The sequence below is a fragment of the Pseudonaja textilis genome, chromosome 3, assembly GCF_049901715.1.
Source record: "Pseudonaja textilis isolate UNSWEBS1 chromosome 3, rPseTex1.2, whole genome shotgun sequence".
Classification (NCBI taxonomy): domain Eukaryota; kingdom Metazoa; phylum Chordata; class Lepidosauria; order Squamata; family Elapidae; genus Pseudonaja; species Pseudonaja textilis.
Window position 1 is genome coordinate 89468559 of NC_141992.1, and position 19645 is coordinate 89488203.

Sequence of the window (19645 nt, forward strand, 5' to 3'; positions counted from 1 at the left end):
GACAGACCAGATGAAATGAAAGATGAGGTCACACCCTCCCTCTCCAAGGGCAATAGCAGAATGGGGGGCCATCTTGATCTCGGGGAGCACCTCATTCCAGAACACCGGCACAGCTACAAGGAAGGCAGGCTTGAAGGGTCCTGATAGAAGGAATTAATGGAAGGAACCCAGAGGATGCCTATCCTGCAAGGCCAAAGTAGTCTGTCTGCTTACTTAAGGCAGAAATGTGCACATTGAATTGAATTCTTTATTGTCATTGTACGTATATACACAGTATACATACAACGAAATTCACATAACACCCAGAAACCAGACTCAATATGCGCGCACACATGACAATCCCCAAACACATCCCCACCCACCAAAATTCTCCGCCTCCTAAAATACACAAGCATCCACACAACAGACCAAGTAATACTGTCCAACAGCTCATTGATGGTGGTCCTTAAGTTCATTGTTAAGTGCAATTATAGCTCTGGGATAAAAACTATTCAGAAAACATGTGATCCGAGTTTTAATTGTTCTGTATCTTCTGCCAGAAGGCAACAGTTCATAAAGATTGTAAGCAGGATGGGAAGAGTCTCTGAGAATGTTGTGCAACTTCCTCAAACTGTGAGATGCGAAGATGTCATCCAGGGCTGATAGCTGGAGCCCAATGATATTTTGGGCAGTTTTAATGATTCTCTGTAGAGCTTTTTTGTCCGCTGCAGAGATGCTCCAATACCACACAAGAATGCCGTATGTCAGGACACTGTCAATGGTGCTGCAGTAGTAGGACAGAAGTAGATACTGATAGATTTATCTTCCCGAGCATTCTCAGGAAGTTCAGCCTCTTCTGTGCCTTCTTCATAAGCATGCTAGCATTCATAGTCCATGAGAGATCCTCCAAGATATAAGTGCCCAGAAATTTAAAACTACCAACCTTCTCCACCTCCTGTATATCTCTCTTCCTCCTGAAGTCATAACTTCGTTAGAGAAATTAGTTAAATAATCACCAAATATATGAAGGGATTTTTCACACACACCAAAAAAATGGTTCTCAATAGGTAAGAATGTCTCTAAAAATTTATCTGTTAGATGAAATGTGTATGAGAAATCAAGCAGAGTTTTACACACTGTAACGTTTTTCAAACTAATGAAGAAACTGAAAAGGCAAACGTGGTTGTTGAAATGAATCATTAGCAATATTAGAGGATTTTTTCCACTTTTTCAATTAAACTGTATTTAACATAATTATTACTAAATAATTTCCAGTACCCACACAATTTTTGTGATACTATCTTTCACTTTGTGACCCATCTGCTATTTAGGCCAGATATGCATTTTCTGGATGCAATCTGTTGGTTTCCAATGGTTTACTACATGGTGGGCTCTATTGACAAGTAGGTAAAATGATTCTTGGTGCACTAAATATTGTAACGTATTGTAGTGTGCAAGTACCATGTAGTTGCATGCTTTGATGTAGTGCTAGTGTTTTGAAGTTGTATAGTTGCATGCTTACTTGTTCAACATACTGAACCTTTTATATTGCTTATTAAGTTTTCCTTTTTAAAAAGAGGCCTCTAGTTTTATACATGGTAATCTACAGTTGAATTGATATGCAATTCAGTCTTCATCCATTTATTCGTTACATTTGTATATAGTAACTCTATGTTTGATAGTATATGTACACAGTAGGCACAATGGATCTGCTGAGATTACATCAGCTCTCCATAAATGATTGAGTTAAGTAGACACTGGAGAACTATGTCTATGGAGATTTTCAATCATCCAAGCCATGGTTGTCCCAAAGTTGCTCTTCCATAAAACCGGTTTTCTTTGTTTTTTTCTTTGTTTCTTTTTCCCTTCAAGGAAAAAAAACCCAACCAAAGTCAAGTTGCCTTTTGGAAAAGCACCTTTGAGACCGGAAAACCACCTTTCTAAAAAACTTTAATTTGCACAAGAATTGGGCTGGGCTAATTCAATATTTTTCCACTTTCATCCACTTCTGAATTATTTCTAAAACCTGGTGATCCATTGTTTGGTTGTGTAGTAAGGAATTCTCATCTCCAAGTCCTTATGCAAGGGTTGGGGTTAATTGATAAACCCTGTTTGTAAAATACTGTCTACTATTGACCTCACCCCTTTCCTAAGAGGTCTCTAGGGGGCGTGCATAAGCGCACCAACGTGCCTACCGTCCCTGTCCTATTGTTTCTTTTATTTTTCTTTTATTTTTCTTATATGTACCCATTTCATGTATTCAAAACTATGTATACACTTATACTTATTATCTTGTAAACAATTGACAAATCAAATAAATAAATAAATAAATAAAATAAAATGCATATTGGCTGTTCTCCTTGTGCATTAGTACAGTGCCCCCGCCCCACTTTATGGGCACCAGGGACCGGTTCCATGTGGAGAGGTTTTCTTCTGTGGACTGAAGGGGGTATGGTTTTGCATGCTGCCTGTATCCTGCAGATGGGGCTTTGCTTGTTTGTATGGACCGGTTCCTGGCATGCCAGTCCATGGACCAGGGGTTGGGGATCCCTGCATTAGGATATCCCCACCTCTACTCTGGTCTACCCAAACTGGAATTGCAGTTGCTACAAACAGTTAGAGCCCCAATCCAATCTTTTGATTTTTTTTTAAACCTATTTTAAAACAAAAGTTTACACTTTAGCTGAACCAGCAGCTGCTATTTTAAGATAATGTAGAATTTACCATAAATCAAACAGGATGCTTCACTTTGAGGTACTCATTTCATTTTTATGATCCCGAAGAAGAAAAACTCTTCAATATATTGCTGTTTATCCTATTTTCCTCAGAATTAACTTCGCATGGCTCAAACTTAAAGTATCTTTCTTGTTTTTGTTTATAATAGTCTGTAATAAAATGTTTTTTTAATTGTATCTTTTTGATTTTTCTTAAAGATGGGAAAGATACTACATATGGTTGTTCTAATACTTTTTATTACAGAATATATTTGTACCCAACAGCTGTTTCATATATTACATGGCAAGAAGCCAAAGTTTTAATTGGTTTATTTTACACTCACCAGAGAACTCACTTTACTTTAGTACCTCCTCAAAGATCATTAGTATAAGAAAAGTGCCTCATAACATATTTGATGCAACTCCTAATTTATTTTATACATTTTAGATAAAACTGGGCACTCAAAGGATGTAATGCATAGAAAAATGTTTGAAACAATTTTGTTGATAATGAACAAAGCGAGAAAAGCAATGGGAGATATAGTTCAAAATACATTGTCACTTAAAAGAAATGCTTTTCCAATCCTCCACTTTCATAATGGCACTTTTAACAAAAAAGTTCCATATTATTCTTTTCTTTACCATACAGTCCCCAACCTTTTGGGGGCCTGGGACTGGTTTCATGGAAGACAAATTTTCAATGGACTGGGGTGGGGTGGGCAGGAAGAGCATGCAACCTAGATCCCTCACATGCTCAGTTTACAGTAAGATGTCTGTGGAGATTCTCAGTCATCCAGGTCATGGTTGTCCCAAAGGTGCTTTTTCAAGAGGCAACTGGACTTTCTGGTTTTCCTTGGAAGACATTTAGGTTCTCATCCAAGAAGCTTCTTCAGCTTGGAGCTGAAGAAGCTTCTTGGATGAAAAGCAAAACATCTGCAAAGAAAACACAGAAAGCCCAATTGCCTCTTGAAAAAGCACCTTTTACAGTATGGTTTGCACCCCTATGAGAATCTAATACCTGATGTTCTGAAATGCAGCTGAGGTATTGATGCTAGCATTGGGGAGTGGCTGCAAATACATATGAAGCTTCGCTTGCTCACCAGCCTCCCACCTCCAGTCTGGTTCCGAAGAGAAAACAGGCAGGTACTGGTCCATGGCCCAGGGGTCAGGGACCCCTGCTTTACCATCCTAAATGAGATACAGCATTATAACTCCTTCCTCAGATTGATAAATAGGAGGTGAGTTAATCCTGGAGAGAATATGTGTATAATTAATAGGTAGTCCTTAAGTCATGCCCATAATTGGACATCCATCGCTAAGCAATGCAGTTATTAAATTAGTCATATATGATTTCACAACCTTTTTTGCTGTAACTGTTAAGCGAATCTGGCTTTCCCATTGACTTTGTTTGTCTGAAACCCCCTGGAAATATCAAAGATGGTGATCATATAGCCCTGGGATGCTTCAACTGAAGTAAATACATGCTGTTTGTCACGTGCAAGGGTCTTCAAACTTGGCAAGTTTAAGACTTGTGGACTTCAACTCCCAGAATTCCTGAGCTAACATGACAAGAGGAAGAAATCTGGGAGTTGAAGTCCACAAGTCTTAAAGCTGTCAAGTTTGAAGACCCCTGGTCAAGTGCCTAAAATTTGATCATATAACTATAAGGACACTGCAAAGGTTGTAAGTGCCAGGACTGGCTGTAAGTCACTTTTTTCAGTGGCATCATAACTTTGAACAGAAGTTAAATGAAAGGTCATAAATCTAGGATTCCCTGTAATATATAAATATAATTTCATCGAAGTGAAAATATATGTAGAATGAAATAATAAAAGATATCAACTGGCTGTAGTGAGGAAGAATAGATGGCCTATGATAGTAGGAATGTGCTTTCTCTACCAAATATGTCCCCGGAGTCAAGAAGCTTTAATTATACCATGCCTTGTCTGGGTTATGTTATGTGAACTATTTTTACATTTTGTCTTCCTCCTTTGATGCAGATTAATACTGCATAGAAAAATCATTTCATCATAATGATTTAGAATGGAGTTTAATTAAGCTCTTAGGAAATACGATTTTTTGATTTAAGATAAACTTTTAATATAAATTCTCAAGCATGTAAATGTTTCACCCTTCATTGTTATTAGCAGGTTTAGTCACTTCTGTTTATTGATCATATTATTGTCCGGAAGGTAATTCAGCTATCAATAGAATTACTGAGCAATTAAATCCACAACAAATTATAACATTCTTTTGCACAATTTCTCCCTCCTTCTTTAAGTTATTCTTTTTTCTTCCTCACTTACCTATGGTTATATAGTTTATAACACGCTCTATCATTAACATTCACATTTAATAAAAACTTGTAAATAATAATAGTAAATGTCAGAGCTTCATTTAAAGGAAACCTAAGGTTGTACTTATCTGGTACTAAATTACATTAACAGTTTACTTTCATTAGCAATGAACAAAACCTAACTTTTAACTATAAACAAATATAGATAAAATTAATTGCAGTTACTCATGGGCTTGAGAACTGAATTCTTTCTGAGAGGAGAAGAACTAACATTCATACTCAAAGCTCCTGTTTTGCTCATTACAAATAAAATGGAACCAGAATTTGATATCTGCTCATCTTTTCAAACTACATCATTTTGGGGAACAAGTTAAGCAGTTTGAAAACATGGTATTCATTTGTCCGTTTGTCTCTATTTATTCATTCCTACAAATTATAAGAAAAAAATACCCTCTACATTAAAAAGGCTATGGCATGCCAAGAGGTAATATGGGATGAGCCCTGTCAATTGTAAGATACTGTAGAGAAGATAAAATCTATCCCAGAAGCTACTAAGAATAACTTTATGATTACAATTTAGTCACAATTACTTTATTTTATATAACACTGTGCATTTGGCAGAATATATGGCTAACTTGTTATGATCAATATATATTTGACTTCATGTAACTTTTTGTCCTGTTGCAAAAGTCTAGATGATTTGCTAAAATGTGGTGTGACATTTGCTGCCAATATGGTTGTGGTGGACAAGGAAAGCACAATGAGTGCTGAAGAAGAATACATGGCAGATGCTAAGACAATTGTAAATGTACAAACCCTCTTTAGGTAAGTGGCTGTTCAATTTTTTACTTCCTATGTTTCTATGGAAATGCACTGTTCCATTTACATTCCATGAAAATATATAATTTCAATAATATAAATAGATTTGATCATATCAGATTTATTAGTGACATTAGTGACTAACATGTCCATAAAATCTTTCACTTGAAAGGGTTCTATTGGCTAGCAAATGTTATGAGTGAAATCCTGTTTTGATGCTCTTTGATGCTCCATCTCCATGGACCATATAAATATTCACTAGGTAAACAATATTTTGGGGTATTTTGCCTAATAATCCTACAAGTGAATGGTTATCAAATAATACATTACTATATTGTATTTAACCTCTTGGTAATCCGTGTGGTTAAGTCACAGTGAAGCAGATGTCCATTGCTAATTAATTATATTGTGTAGGTTGCTTTGAATAAGTTTCTGGTTACTCAGTAATCCTTTTGTTGCTCATCAAAGAACATAACCGGATTAGTTTTGATCTATATGCCATGCCTAACTTCAGCCTGGTCTACCTGCTTTGCGTTGGCACAGTCTACCCAATGCGAAGAGGAAACATGCCATCAGTTTGGGGAGTGGGGTCAATCTGTCCACACCCACCAAGTCGGCCATGCCTACCTGGCCCTCTGAGCTAAACCACAGTCCTGATGCGTCCTTCAATGAAGTTGAGTTTGACGCCCCTGATGAAGATGAAGAACAGGTTTAGGAATTCTCAAGATGCAGAAATAAAACTATAGTTAATAACCAAACCATTTATCAACTCATATTTGGAATGATGAAATAAAAAAATCAAATAAGAACAGAAATAATTTATGAAAAATTAGAATATTATTCGGTTCGTTGATAAAATAGCAAAACATTCTGAGACAAGAGTGTTCTGTTTGATGGAAAAAAAGAGGGAAGTTGAAACAGTGTCATTTGGAATTCAGTACATTTAAAGAATGATGGAAAAATTGGAAAGTTTGAAGAAAACATTTCCTGTGTAGAATTATGAAAGTGGAAGGCAGAAAGACAATAGTAAAGATTCTGGGAATAGCAAAGAAAGCCAGCAATTTGGATTTATGAGATGCAACATTCACTTATGCATACTTACACACAAATGTATGCTAAGGGATGGTACCTTTGGGTAGATGTTACTTTGTGTAGGAAGGGAAAATAAGAGAAGCATTCTGGATTTTAAAAAAGCAGTGGGGGAAGAAAATTTCCTTTCTCCCCTCAAAAGTTTGGGTCATGAAGATCATTTTTAGACGACTCCTCAAACATTGGAAGGAAAGGAAGATATATAGTAGGTCCTTATCAATAATTTGTTTATTGGACATTACTTGTTTGGGAGAAGTGAGCTGCATGATCATTTGTAGAGAAGGATAGTTTGAGCCTGAAACTCCCAAAGAAATGCCCAGGTCTTTCAGATTATAAATCTGTCATCTGTATAGGTACATTTTCCCCAAGAACAGTTTTGGAGGGCATAAGTTGTTTGTTGAGGCCAATCAAGCAATTTATGTCCCTCTTCCAGTATGGTTGGGTTTATGCAATGGTGTTAGCTTCCTTGATGGAGGGAGGGAGTGGCTTGGCTGGCCTTACAGGAGATCATGTTCCACTTTCTCCTCCAAGAAGCTGTTGCTGGACTCAAATGGACAACACTCATCCAGATTCTTTTCTTCCAAAGAAGGTGGTTGGGCTGTGGTTGCATGTGCCTTGGAGGAAATGCCTTACCTGGAGTATTTCAGTTGGGTTTCATACCAACCACACTGGAGCAGATTAGGAAATCAATTCCGCATGAGTCTGATTAACATTCACATCTTTGTGAGGTGGAGTTTGCCTATTTTTTATCTATAACAATTCAGTGGCATGTGCATCTGTTTTTCTTCCTGTGTTACCCTGAGTTAAGTTAGGGATTATTGCTACCATCATTGATTGTCTTTTCGTCTCCTTCTTCTTTCTCTGTTTTAATTAATCAAATTCTTGCTGTTTCTTCAATATTTCTCTATTGGTATTGGCCGAATTATTTGAGCCTAGTCCCATTTCTAGCTAGTCTACATTCTTCTTTGGTTTAACACAGGCATAGGGTGGATACCTGTCTCAACTACAGTAGAAGTTGTGTCTTCTACGGAAGAATCTAACAACTTTTCTATGTCTGTCTGGGTGGTGCAGGCTCTAGTTAATTTTTGTAAGGGACCACATGAGAAGCCAGGACTGTTGTGAAGGGGCACTGCTGCTTCCAGCCCAACCACTACTGCCAACTCTGCACTGAAGCCCCATCCTCCACCAACACTGTCCCTCCTTTTCCACTGATGCCCTGTCCCTACCTCCAATGCCATCCTGCTGATGCCCCAGCCACAACACCAACATTGCCAACCCTGTGGGCCAGACTGGGACTACTCACAGTCCGGTTGTGGTGTGTGATGCATAAAATGCCCAGGTCTTCTCTAGTTCATTAACATATATGTCTTTTTTACATCTTTTTTCTATAAAAATGTCCTCTATACTTATTAAGAAGGACTTTCATCTGGGGGATGCTTTTTTCATTAGCATTTACTTCCACCTACTTTATTCACACAGCCTCTAAGCATCCAGCAAAATTTTCTTCAGATTCCTTAATCCTCCCACCCCCCCCAAAAAATAGAGAAAACATTCTACTTGAAATTTGTTCCCAAAAGTAGCCAGATATATGCAGCATGACTTAAGCCTAGGTTCTTCATCTCTAACTTGGAATATTAATAGTGATAAAAACACTCAACACTCATCATCATAACACTGAACGTTAGTGGTAAAATTCTTGCTTTCATATTATAGTGTCCACAATTACTTCACCTCTATTTTTTTCTATCCAAAGGAAAAAAAATCCTTCTAGCAGTTTATTTGCAGTTATTTGCAGTTCAAATAACTCTTTTTCTTCTTAATTTAACACTAATTTTCACATCACTAGAGAAATATCCAACAGATACTGTAAAAATGTAATTTAAAGCTTACTTTCACAATTCAGAAAAGGTACTTGAATAGCTAATAAAAATTACATATCCTTAATGTAAAAACATTTGCAAGTGTGATTACTTTGTTAATGAAATTGTAACAGTTTGGATTGTTCCTACTTTAACTATAGCATACAACCACGAGGTGGCAGCCTTTCTACATGTACTGGCAACTACACAAAATGTAGAAAAATGTAGGGATTTTCCTTGTACTAAGAAAAGAAACAAGTAAAAACTAAAGATTTCAGTTCAAGTTTGGCATAGTAAATATAGTTCACACCCTATTAGAAAAACAAATGTTAGCAATTTTGAAGTGTAAGGATCTAGCCAACATCAAAAATTTAGAAAGATGGAACTTTAATATGCAAAAATTTACAGAATCAAATATTAAAATACTCTGTTTAAACAGTCTCTTTTTCATAGCTTAGAAATCACATATTGGCAAACTGCCTGTGTTTCCACAAAAATAAGACCCGGTCTTATTTTCTTTGGGGCCCCAAAATAAGCACTAGGGCTTATTTTCAGGGAGTGGGGTTTTTTTCATGTATGGGAGGCCCACTTCTTTTGCTTGCTTGAGATGGGGCAGGAGACCATGTGGTGTACCAGTGCCTCTACTATGAGGCAGGGGGCAAAAGAGCTGCCCCATGAGCTCTGCACTGGCTTGCCTCAAGGTCCCTGCAGTCAGGCCACCCATGCCTCAACAACCGCCTTGCCTTCCAGTGGCAACTCCAGCAGCTCCATCCAGCAGGACCCCACGTGGCTGCCAGCCCACTTCTTCTGCTTGCTCACTGGTGCCACGAGATGTGGTGGTGGAGCTGCCCCAAGCGCCCTGCAGCAGCTTACCTCAGGGCCCCTACAGCCAGACCATGCACACCCTGACACCTTTCTTGCCTCATGGCCATGGCACCACAACATCATTTGGCCTCCTGCTCCATTGTAGTTGCGAGCATGCAGAAAAAGTGAGCTGGCAGCCACATGGGCTCCTGATGCACCTGCTGCTGTTGTCAGGCAGGTGTCTGGGCACGGATGGCCTGGCTGCAGGGACTCTGAGGTAAGGTGGTGTGGGCTGCATGGGGCAGCTCCACCATTACCCCACCTCATAGCTGTGGCACTGCTAGCAACCAGACGTAATGGGGAGGCGGGCAGCTGTGCAGGTCCCTTAAGTAAGGCTTAGTTTGGGGGTAGGGCTTATATTAGGCACACATGTAAAACATCCTCAGGCTTATTTTCTGGATAGGTTTTATTTTCAGAGAAACAGGGTAAATGTCAAAATAATTTGATATGCAAAATTGATTTTTAGAAAAGTATTATTTTAAGGAGTGTTGCTAATTTCCTGTATTTTGAGCTGTTTATTCTGGCTTGTTTAATTAAAATGAACTATACAATTAAAAATAAGGTGTAGGATAATCTCATAATAATGTCATTGTGGAGAGTGACTTCATCAGATCCCAAGAACAGCATGAGATATCTCTGTCCAGAAGAGTGAAGTGCTAGTAGTAGCGAGGACACTGCACAGAACCCTCAAACTCCTAGGCCTCTGGAAGAGGAACCGAGATTGAAGAATACACATTTAAAAAGGAAATCAATTCTAAAGATGACAAATTTAAACAACATCATGAAAAATAAAGCGCATTTCATTTGATAACAAAGATCTAAGCAATTAAATAAATTACCTTTCCAGTTGTGAGGCAGAGCTGTGAAAAAATGAGAGAAATAAGGTATTATAGATTTTGAGATAGTTTGTAAAAGAACCATGGACTGACGAACAGTCAATAAGTCTGAGATCACATTAAGGCTGATTTCTTCCTTGAAACAATTATGAGCATGCAGAAACTCATTTACTTTGGGCATATTGTACAAGCAGATAATTTTATATTTTATTCATTTATTTACATTTATTGGGCACTAGATCCAGTTCTCTTTCTCCCTCCCTCCCCTTCCCTCTCCTTCCCTCCCTGTCTCCCCCCACCTCCTGAATGAGTGAGTGAGTGAAAATGAGTAAGAAGGATGAATGGGATCAAAGAGATTATAGAAACTGTTTTTGTAAGAATTGGAAACTATGACTAAAAATAGTTCAAGATTTGATTGTATGCTGCCCAAAGATTGGATTTTGTGTTGCAGTTTGGTTGATCATATAAATATGATAACATAAATTAAGATAATCAGCAAGAATCAAAATTAACTAAGGGGGCACCTAACTAATTAGCTAAAGGTAGATTCAGTTACCCATGTGAACAAAATCATAAATAGCATCAAGGAATAACCATCAGGTAAAATTACCTTTCGCATGTTACATTGTATTTGGAAATATCTTGGGTCCAGCAAATTTAACCCCAAGTAAGTATGTAAATAATTCCAATCTATTCCCATTTAGCTTTTCAAACTTCTTATTAGCCATGTGCTCCTACAAATATATATGTAACAAGGCAGATGATCTGATACTTTTCTTGCTCTTTTATATATGATACTTGCAAAATCTGTTCATTTTTTACTTTTAAAATCCACAAGAGTGCAGTCTTGGCTAATAAACTATAGTTTATTTATTACAATTGTACTGATTTAGTGTGATAGAGACTACTTAGCTTTATTTTACAGCTTTGATTCTTTGCAGAAACATAATTCAGGTGACATTATAATCACTATTACAGTTAATGTTAGATATGGGCTAGATTGAAGAGGCAAGACAATGGTAGAAGGAAAGGATTTCTTTATTTAGCTCTGAACATAAGACTGCCGCCCGGTGTGCCTGCTGTTCTTTTTACAGGCTGCTGTCCACAATTTCAGCCACTGACAGCAGTTCATTTTCCCGCCTGGAAAATGAACCAATGGGGGAAGTCTGACATCACTAACGTTTCCCCATTGAATATCTAACAGTTAATAATTACACAAATAAGATTTGTGTGTTAAGAATGCTGAATTGAATGCCTGGATTATTCTTTTCATTTTTTTTTACTATGTTGGGCTTTCAGTGTCCATATTAAGAAAATATCTCAGTTATCATAATCAAGCCAATAGTCCCAAAACACAGAAGCTTGTCCTCAGCTTCAAAAATAGTGGCAATGGCCTGGGAACCTAAATAGCAAATTCTTGTAACTCCAGTTGTCTTATGATCATCTCGGTTAGCATTTCACTTTCGAGAAAAGGCTTTATTTTAGACATTCCAAATCCATGCTCCTTCAAGAAAAAAGGAAATGTTTCATTTTAGAAATGTTGTTGAATTCTCTTTCAGTATCCTCATTTTGCTATAAACTTGTTTTGTAAAGAAGATGTTACTATTTAAGGAGCGACTTATAATTTTCATGGGTAATTATATTATATTCCCCAATATATATCTGGGGAATATGTATTCCATTTGGGGAACAGACCAAATAGAAAATAGAATACAAGGAACTGAATATGCATTTCTTTAATCAAATTAATTGCTCCTTTTTCTCACAACATCTTCTTCCCCGTTACAAAACCTTACTTTCATCTCCTGTACATAAGGATTAAGAATATTTCCCAAAGACCTTATCACCTGAACTTTGATACAAATACTTTTTAAATGTCTTTAGATAATGAACAAAACTTCTCAATGAATGTTAATGCAAAGTTCTGACCGATTCTTGCCTAGAAGGCTAATGTTTTCAAAATGCATAATTCTCAAAAGTTAAATTCTCAACACAGTTATAAAGTTATATATTGGTAAAAGTATTTTATAGCCCTTCAGACAACTTAATGTATATATTATTAGTTCCTCTGTATTTTCATTGTTTGCAGTTACTGTAAACAAATTATTCATCACTGTTACAGTAATTACTAATGAAGTATTTATCTGTTAAAGTGTTAATACATGTTATATGTTTTAACATAATGGAATGGGTATTCTGAAACTCTGCAGGACATTTATCCCATTATAGGAATTAATTAGCTTCCACCAACAGGTGGCATTTTTCAGGAGGGCTTAGAAGAAAAATGACAGAATTTGAAATAGTCATACAGAATCACGGGCATGTGACACAGAGATTGAACAAATCAAAAATTGGATGATAAATTGATTGCAAATGCAATAAAGGGAAAAACTGGAACAATTCTTTATAATTTACACTGACTAATATTTAAGAGAAAACTGGTATAGAATGTTGTAAAGATAGTGTATAACTCTGCCCGTAATTCTCAGAATAGAAGACCTAGTAATAAGGGCTGGAATGTCATGAGGAAGTATGAATCCTTTTGAATATTGTGCCTTAGACATTAGATAGATAGATAGATAGATAGATAGATAGATAGATAGATAGATAGATAGATAGATAGATAGATAGATCTTCAAATAATTAAATAATGGAGACATTATCATTCAGTTCAGATATTTTTAAAAATGAATGCACTAACTGTAGAACTTTTGAAACATCTTTGTCTGCCTACTGATATTATAACTTTGCACTGAATATTTTTCTATTTTTCTTTCTTTCTTTTCTTATTTTTACTGTTTTCTTTTTTCTTTCTTTCTTTCTTTCTTTCTTTCTTTCTTTCTTTCTTTCTTTCTTTCTTTTTCTTTCTTTCTTGTAGGTAGCATTTTCTTGCAAATAATTTGGTGTGATTGAATTAATCTGTTTTATGTTACCATGTTTATCCACCTGACATTATTTAGAAAAATAACTATATATTATTTCCTTGGAAAAACATTTAGGTTGTTCTCCAATCTGAGCATAATTACTGAATTAACTCATCCTGCCAACATGAGATTCATGCAGTTCAGGGCCAAAGACTGTTATTCTCTTGCTCTATCAAAATTAGAAAAGGTAAGAAAGCTTCATATATATATAAAGCTTCAAATATATGTAATTTATTGACACTCAGATGCAGTTGTCTTTTTTAATTTGCTCTGGAAACTGATAATTCAAAATGTTCTATGCTATAAAATTACAGGTGGGAAACTAAAGAAAAATGGCCAAGAATGAGTCTGTAACAACTTCTTCCCCAAAGATGAAATTATAGGAAAGCAATCGGTAAATCTTGTCGTAGTGTTGGTGTGTGCAGGATTCTCTACTAGGCCTAGTAAAAATCATCAGCTCTTTTCTGAGAACCTTTTAATCCCCATCATCATGCTGAGTTATTAAGTATTAATTCTGCCATTTTAAATACAGAGAATATCATGCCCACTGCAAATGAGAGTCAGTAAGCATATAGTAACTAACCTAAAACTGAAATGGTCAAAGTACATGGCGGAGCAATACGTTCCAACAGCAATTACAGCAGTTGTTGTTAGCAAACACCAAGCAAAAAATAAAGATAAACTGAAACTATCCATGTTTTAAATCATGATCAAGGAATAAATTCTTATACTGCAAATAATCAGGAGAGATATAACATGATTCTTGTCTGAGCCCTGAAAGAAACCTTTCTTGAGGCAATGAGTATCTTCCACATACATAAAAGTGCATGTCGCTTTCAAAAAGAAAGTGAAAAGAATGTGCAAAATTTGCAGAATTAATGATACTGATAGTACAGCCTAAGTGCTGCAAATGAAACAGGTAATGCTGAGGTTTACTAAAAATAACACCAACAGGAGACAACTTGATTACGAATATAAATTCAGTAGTTCACGGATTTAAGTGGCAGAATTAGCACATGGCGCTAACTATGACAAAGTGGCTACTTAACAAGAAAGGATACTGTTTCTAATCAGCAGAAGCCAGCAGTACAGTACACTTCCCTAGATAGAAATTCTTCCCTTATTCTGGAAAGAAAATGATGCACACATTCTATACGGTGCCAGAATTAGACCTTTAAGAAATTAATCTTATTGGACCACTGCAGGTGGAAATACAAAAGAGCATAATTTCGTAGTTGTAGGAACTAAAACTAATCTTTCAAATTCCACTTACATTAGCTAAGTTGATTACAGTAATCTGAGTTTGGTAAATCAAACTTTTAACAGTTCTGCGGTATTGTCACCACATAGATAGAAGGCTGCCCTTGAAGGGTATCTGAAAGCTTTAGCTGGTACAGAATACAGCAGCACAAATAGATTCTAGTTGATTATATTACCTATACTACCTCTGCTCTTTGAGCTGCATTGGTTGCCAATCAGTTTCCAGTCCAATTCAAGGTGCTAGTTCTGATTTTTAAAGCCCTACATGGCATGGGACTAGGTTATTGGAAGGATAGCCTCTCCTGATTACATATGCCATCCCACCAGATCCAGCAGACAGGATATGTCACCAACTGTAGTGCTATGCCTGAAGTGTCAAGGTAGTGAGTGTTCTCTGTTTGGGCATCTGCTTCATGGATTATACTCCATCCTTTCTCCTATTCATGTCTTCAAAGTGAGGCTGACTTCATCCCTCAAGACCTGGTTGTGCCATCAGGTTTGGGGAACCTCAAGGAAATATTGAAGTGGCTCTACTGTTGTTAATATCTCTTCTTTGCATACTCTTTATTCCTTTTTAGCTTTATGTTTTCTATAATTTTAGAGCTTTTAATAATAGTAATAATACCCTTGTTTGTAAATATTCACAGTGTTTTAGCTTTGTTGTATACTGCTCAGAGTCACTTGTTTGTGAGATTGACAGCTATATAAATATGAACAATAAATAAATAGTAGTAATGTTAAAAAATAACCTTGGGATCTGCTCTTATTAATTAGTGATAACAAACTAAACCACATTTACTACCATAGTGAAAAATAAATAAAGATACTTTAGCTATAAATGTTAGAAAATAATGATTAACTTTCTTGTTTGCTTATCTCCGTGGATATGTCAGAACTTGGGAGATCCAGATGTTTTACATCTATCAAGCTTTTACATCTATCAAGTCTGTGTAATAAAAGTTAATAAAAGTGTCTCGATGACCCTTATTGTACTTGTCAGGTTTAAAGTATCCAGTAATATCCACTCCCTTCCCAGCAGAAATTATAAACAGATTAATACCAAATTAGTAATCTATATACTGATATTATTGGACTCCTATTGTAAAACATTGTCTAATGTACCAAGAGACTTCAATGCCTTTTCTTCAGCTAAGCAAAATGTTGGTAGAGTGTGATGGAAAGGGATAAAATATATTCTAGTCTTGTCAGGAAACTATTATAATTAAGAATGTTTACTGAGTCAAAATTATTAGCGATGTAATACTAAGGACATAGAGTTAACAAAGACCATATACTACTGTAATGTTAAGCATTTTTTGAAAAGTCAGAGTACATAGATTTAATAATTGTCCATCCTTACCAGTGGATCTTTTTCATTTAAAAAATAGTATAAAGCATTAGCAAGAACAAAACAAGAATAGATTGTCATATTGAAGCTTTGAGAAAGATACCTTTAAATAACCTCAGACAGAACCCTGTGTTCCAGTCCCGAGATAACGTTGGATGCATTGCTTAAATGGATTCTAGTCACATTTACTAAGTTCACAAAATGATATACCAAATGAAAATGGCAAATTTCCAGGCAGAGAACACACAGCTTCTGAGCTGAATAAAAGAAATGATGGCTATTCAGACTCAGTTTTAGATATAAATGAATAAAACAACAGATCTTCTTGAAGAGATACTACCTGTTATTTTCCCCATTCATAAGAATGGAACCATGTCTAGCCCTTCCTATTATCCATCAATCAGTTTAAGTACAGTTTGTACATTTATGCTGGGAATCTTATTTGGAGATAATTATGGTAAATTTGAAAACATTTTAGAAGATGAGTAGGCTGGCTTCAGAGAAGGAAAATCAACTATTAATGTACATTGTACCAGGTGGTTGAAAATATGGCCAAATCCAGTCATAAACTTCATGGGCGTTTTATTGACTGAACTCAGTCTTTGACACAAATTCTAAAAATAGATTTTGATATAAACTCTGGCCTTTTACAATTGATACATCTGCTGCTCTGAAATTTCTATAAAAACGCACCCCTTCAAATAACAATTATTTATAACAGCTGATTAGGTTTACTCCAACTTTGAAAAGGATTAAATAGAGTTTTATTCAAAACAGTTTTGATCTTCCAAACTGGCTAATTTTACTTCCAGGACATTCATCTGATTTAGACTGGAGAGAAACAATTATTTAACTGCATCTCCCAGCTTGAATCCTCTCCATCCACAAAAGATGACTGTAGCTTTATAATATAATGTATTGTATTATAATAATATAATGTGTAATATAATCACCCATCATTTTAGCCTTTTTATTCACAATTTATATGTGTGTTTCTCTGTACTTCTGTCAGCCTTCTTGAAGAAACCTTCATATATGCAGATTTTATCTTCTCAAATGGTGCCAATAAGATTAAACTAATAATCCAAGTGCTATTACAATGATTTTAATGGAGAAATGTTTTATTCAAAGGATCACCTCTCTCTTAGCTAAGACACCAGGAATGACTAAAGCCTATTATCTATAACATATATCAAATTTTTGCTAAATATTCAATGTCCAAAAGACAGAATTTTCTTCTGAAACATGGTCAGTATATAAATTGATTATATGTGAATGATATGTGCTGCCTCTCTGTGTTACATATACAATATGAATTAATTATTGAAATAAGTTGCTTACTTTAAAATATTGCCATAATAGCAACTAACCAATATAAATAATTTCTTAATAGTAAGCAAAAGAATGGTGTCCATTACTATACATTAATATTTGCAGATGTTAGCTTTGTTTTCCAAATTCTAGGAGAAATGTGATATGCTGATGTGAGTTTTTAATGCAACAATTTGAATGTAAATGTATTAACTTTGTTGGCATATCAGCATATTTTAAATATAGAATTGGATCCTTGATAAGATCATCTCTGATATTTCATGAACTGTCAATGATCTAATATTGATTTCTGCACTGTACTGTGAAATAAAAAGTACCATTACTTCCAGCCAACAAATATTGCCAGTATACCAATTTATGAAATACTTAAAACACATATACTTTAATACATGTATTTAGCTCTCTTCATAGAGACCATAGAAATAAGCTTTCTTTCATGACAATTTGTACACTACTATTTGTTTTATCTCTACGGGTTTTTAAGGTTAGCCCAAAAGTGTATTTTAAGAGGCAACTGGACTTTCTGTTTTTCTTTGAAGACATTTCACTTCTCATCCAAGCTCTGGCTGGCTGGCTGGTGGGGAATGGAAGGATTTATGCTCCTTGAAGACAGCTGGTCATTTGGAAGGAGTATAAATCCTTCAATTCCCCACCATCCAGCCAGAGCTGAAGAAGCTTCTTGGATGAGAAGCGAAATGTCTCCAAAGAAAAACCAGAAAGTCTTGTTGCCTCTTGAAAAAGCACCTTTGGAACAACACATATCCTTAAAATTAAATAGCAAGACTTGCATTTGGTAGAGATACTGATTATCCTCTAAAGCATTACCTGGGTAATTTCAAGGAAAAGGATTTTTGTCTGATCCCATGCATTTTTATTAATCATGCATTTCCCCTTTTTGGTTGTTTTGGTGACTAGGTTGGTTGTAATCTTTTAAAAAGGTATAATCCAGCCAGAGAATCCCAGGTAATTTTTTTAAAAAATTGAAAGTATAATTAAGACTGATAACGTATCACTGTTACTCAAGAAGTTCTCAAAATCACTTTGGGGAACTAAACACTTATTTGTTTCATGCAAACTTATTCTGGACTTTAAACAAAGTGTACCACCTATTTAAACAACCCCCACCCCTTTTAAGGGTTTTATTTGTGTGGTCCACAAAGATGAAAAACACCTAGAATGCATATGGGTCAATTCAAAAGAAAAAAGAATGACATGGCCATAGGTGTATATTATAGGCCATCAAGCAGAAAATATAGATGTCCTTTTTGCCAGCCAACTAATAAACATATGCAGGAAAAACACAACAATAGTAATGGGAGACTTCAATTATCCTGATATCAATTGAAAAACTAATTCTGCACCAAGTGAGAAATCAAATAAGTTCCTAACCAACCTAGCTTACAACTTTGTTATCCAAAAGGTAGAGGGTGAAACTAGAGGGACAGCCATACTGGACTTAATTCTTACAAACAGAGAAGAAGTGATAGAGGGAGTTGAAACTGCAGGAACCTTGGGTGAGAGTGACCATGTCATACTAGAATTCAACATAACACAAACACAAGCAACAGAACATAATGACACCAGAGTCTTGGATTTTAAAAGAGCTGATTTCAATAAACTCAGATAGAACTTGGGAAAGATTCCATGGATGAAAATCCTAAAGGGGAAAACAACTCAAGAATCTTGGGAAACTCTAAAAAGTATGATGATAGAAGCCCAGACCAGCACAATACTACTGAGAAAGAAAAACAAGAAATCCAAGAAGAAACCAGCATGGCTATACAAAGATCTCTCTGGCAAATTGAAAGAAAAAAAGGACAAGTACAAAAAATGGAAAGAAGGACATACAACTAAGGCAGAATATCAGCAGATAGCCAGAATCTGCAGTGATGAAGTCAGGATAGTAAAGGCTCAGAACGAACGAAGACTTGCAACAAAAGTCAAAGATAATAAAAAAAGTTTCTTCCAACATATAAATAACAAGAAAAAAATCAAGGAAAGAGAGAAGATGGCAAGGAAGTAATAGGCAACAGAGAGAAAGCAGAACTGCTTAACTCATTCTTTGCCTCTGTCTTCACGCAAAAAGAAACTATAACTCAACCCACCAAAAACATAACTGTAAAAGACAGACCAGAAATAAAAATTAAAATAAGCAAAAAAATAGTAAGAGAACACCTGTCTGATCTTGATGAAAACAAATCACGGGGGCCTGATGGATTACATCCCAGAGTTTTAAAGGAGCTGGCAGAGGTCATCTCAGAACCACTGCACCATATCTTTCAAAAATCCTGGAGCACCGGGAAACTACCAGAGGACTGGAAAAGA

The 19645-nt window shown here is 35.9% G+C and overlaps 1 protein-coding gene across 1 annotated transcript in view; it reads left to right on the forward strand.

Annotated features, from left to right (window-relative positions):
- The window catches only part of KCNT2 (potassium sodium-activated channel subfamily T member 2), a 239011-nt gene that overhangs the window by 198113 nt on the left and 21253 nt on the right, over nt 1–19645 (forward strand). The window contains exons 22-24 of the mRNA XM_087930344.1: nt 1311–1382; nt 5680–5814; nt 13456–13567. Coding sequence (XP_087786470.1) covers nt 1311–1382; nt 5680–5814; nt 13456–13567 — 319 coding nt within the window. The remainder of the gene's footprint in view (nt 1–1310; nt 1383–5679; nt 5815–13455; nt 13568–19645) is intronic.